General features: G+C 51.0%; 2 protein-coding genes across 2 annotated transcripts; both read right to left on the minus strand.

The window, feature by feature from the left end:
* Window positions 1-110: 110 nt before the first annotated feature.
* On the minus strand, window positions 111-391 carry Pmar_PMAR021250 (hypothetical protein; the record flags this gene model as incomplete). Its single annotated transcript, XM_002781920.1, has 2 exons — window positions 111-210; window positions 255-391. Coding segments are annotated over 2 exons (237 nt in total), but the record flags the coding sequence as incomplete, so codon positions are not given.
* A 149-nt stretch (window positions 392-540) lies between these two features.
* Window positions 541-777, minus strand: Pmar_PMAR021251 (hypothetical protein; the record flags this gene model as incomplete). Its single annotated transcript, XM_002781921.1, has 1 exon — window positions 541-777. The coding sequence occupies one exon, from the start codon at window positions 775-777 to the stop codon at window positions 541-543; it is 237 nt and encodes a 78-aa protein (XP_002781967.1).
* Between the last annotated feature and the right edge of the window lie 182 nt (window positions 778-959).

Genomic DNA, 959 nt, shown 5'->3' on the forward strand with positions numbered 1-959 from the left:
GGTAGCTTCATTCAAGTCAATATTATCGTAGCCAGCGCCCGCTCTGACGACCACTTGTAGGTCCTAAGTTGGCACCACGTACTCCATGTACGAGACTGCAGTGGGCTCACCGGTGCATGGTCAAAGAAGTCAGTATTCACCTTATCCGATCGAACAATACATCCAATGCAGCCGGGCAGGGCTGCGTAAAGTTCATCAGTTGATTTGTATCTGCGCATCGTTTCACACAAGCCATCGGCGCAGGAGCAGAATACCCTTGTAATTGCTTCAGTTTGAAGCCCAACTCATCGCAGGCCTGACTTACTGCAGTCACCGCCTCCTTTGCGAAGGGCTTGGCCGCAGCCAATAAGATGACGGGTGGAGGGCTAGTAGGGTAGACAAGGGGGCTCATAAGAGTGGGGAGGGTAAAAGCTCTACGACTAGTGTCCGCCAGCCAAAGTGAACAACCCCAACAGTGGCTGATCTGTCCAATAGAGAAATATAGGGTGATGGAATGGTACAGCATTATATATGAATTTACGTCTGAATGATGAAGCATCATCATAACCAAGGCAGCCAGTCGTAGCTAGCGACAGCGGCAATGTCGTCACCACTGCGTGCCCTCTCGATGAGCTCTGTCACATGGTGAGCATAGGTTCTAATATCACCACCTGGTTGAGCGATGAAGTCCAGCCTCTGTCCAACAAGGCCGATACGACGTTCGATCTCGTTCGTGAGGTCAGTATTAGAGAGGGAACGAGGCGAAGCTGAGGTGCTGCTGAAAGGAATGAAGTTCATTGGAAGCATCCTCACGCAGTCAATCTCACCTTGTCAATTGTGAGCGTAGCTCTAGCCGGACCAAATCGAGGAATACCTGCTTATAGTCTACTAGGCTTCGGCCATGGCAACCATAACAGCCGGCATCACAATAGACCAGTTGCGGTCCCCTAGAGCTCACAAAGACCTCGAGTGAAGCGGAA

This window comes from Perkinsus marinus (genome assembly GCF_000006405.1).
Source record: "Perkinsus marinus ATCC 50983 genomic scaffold scf_1104296940858, whole genome shotgun sequence".
Classification (NCBI taxonomy): Eukaryota; Perkinsozoa; order Perkinsida; family Perkinsidae; genus Perkinsus; species Perkinsus marinus.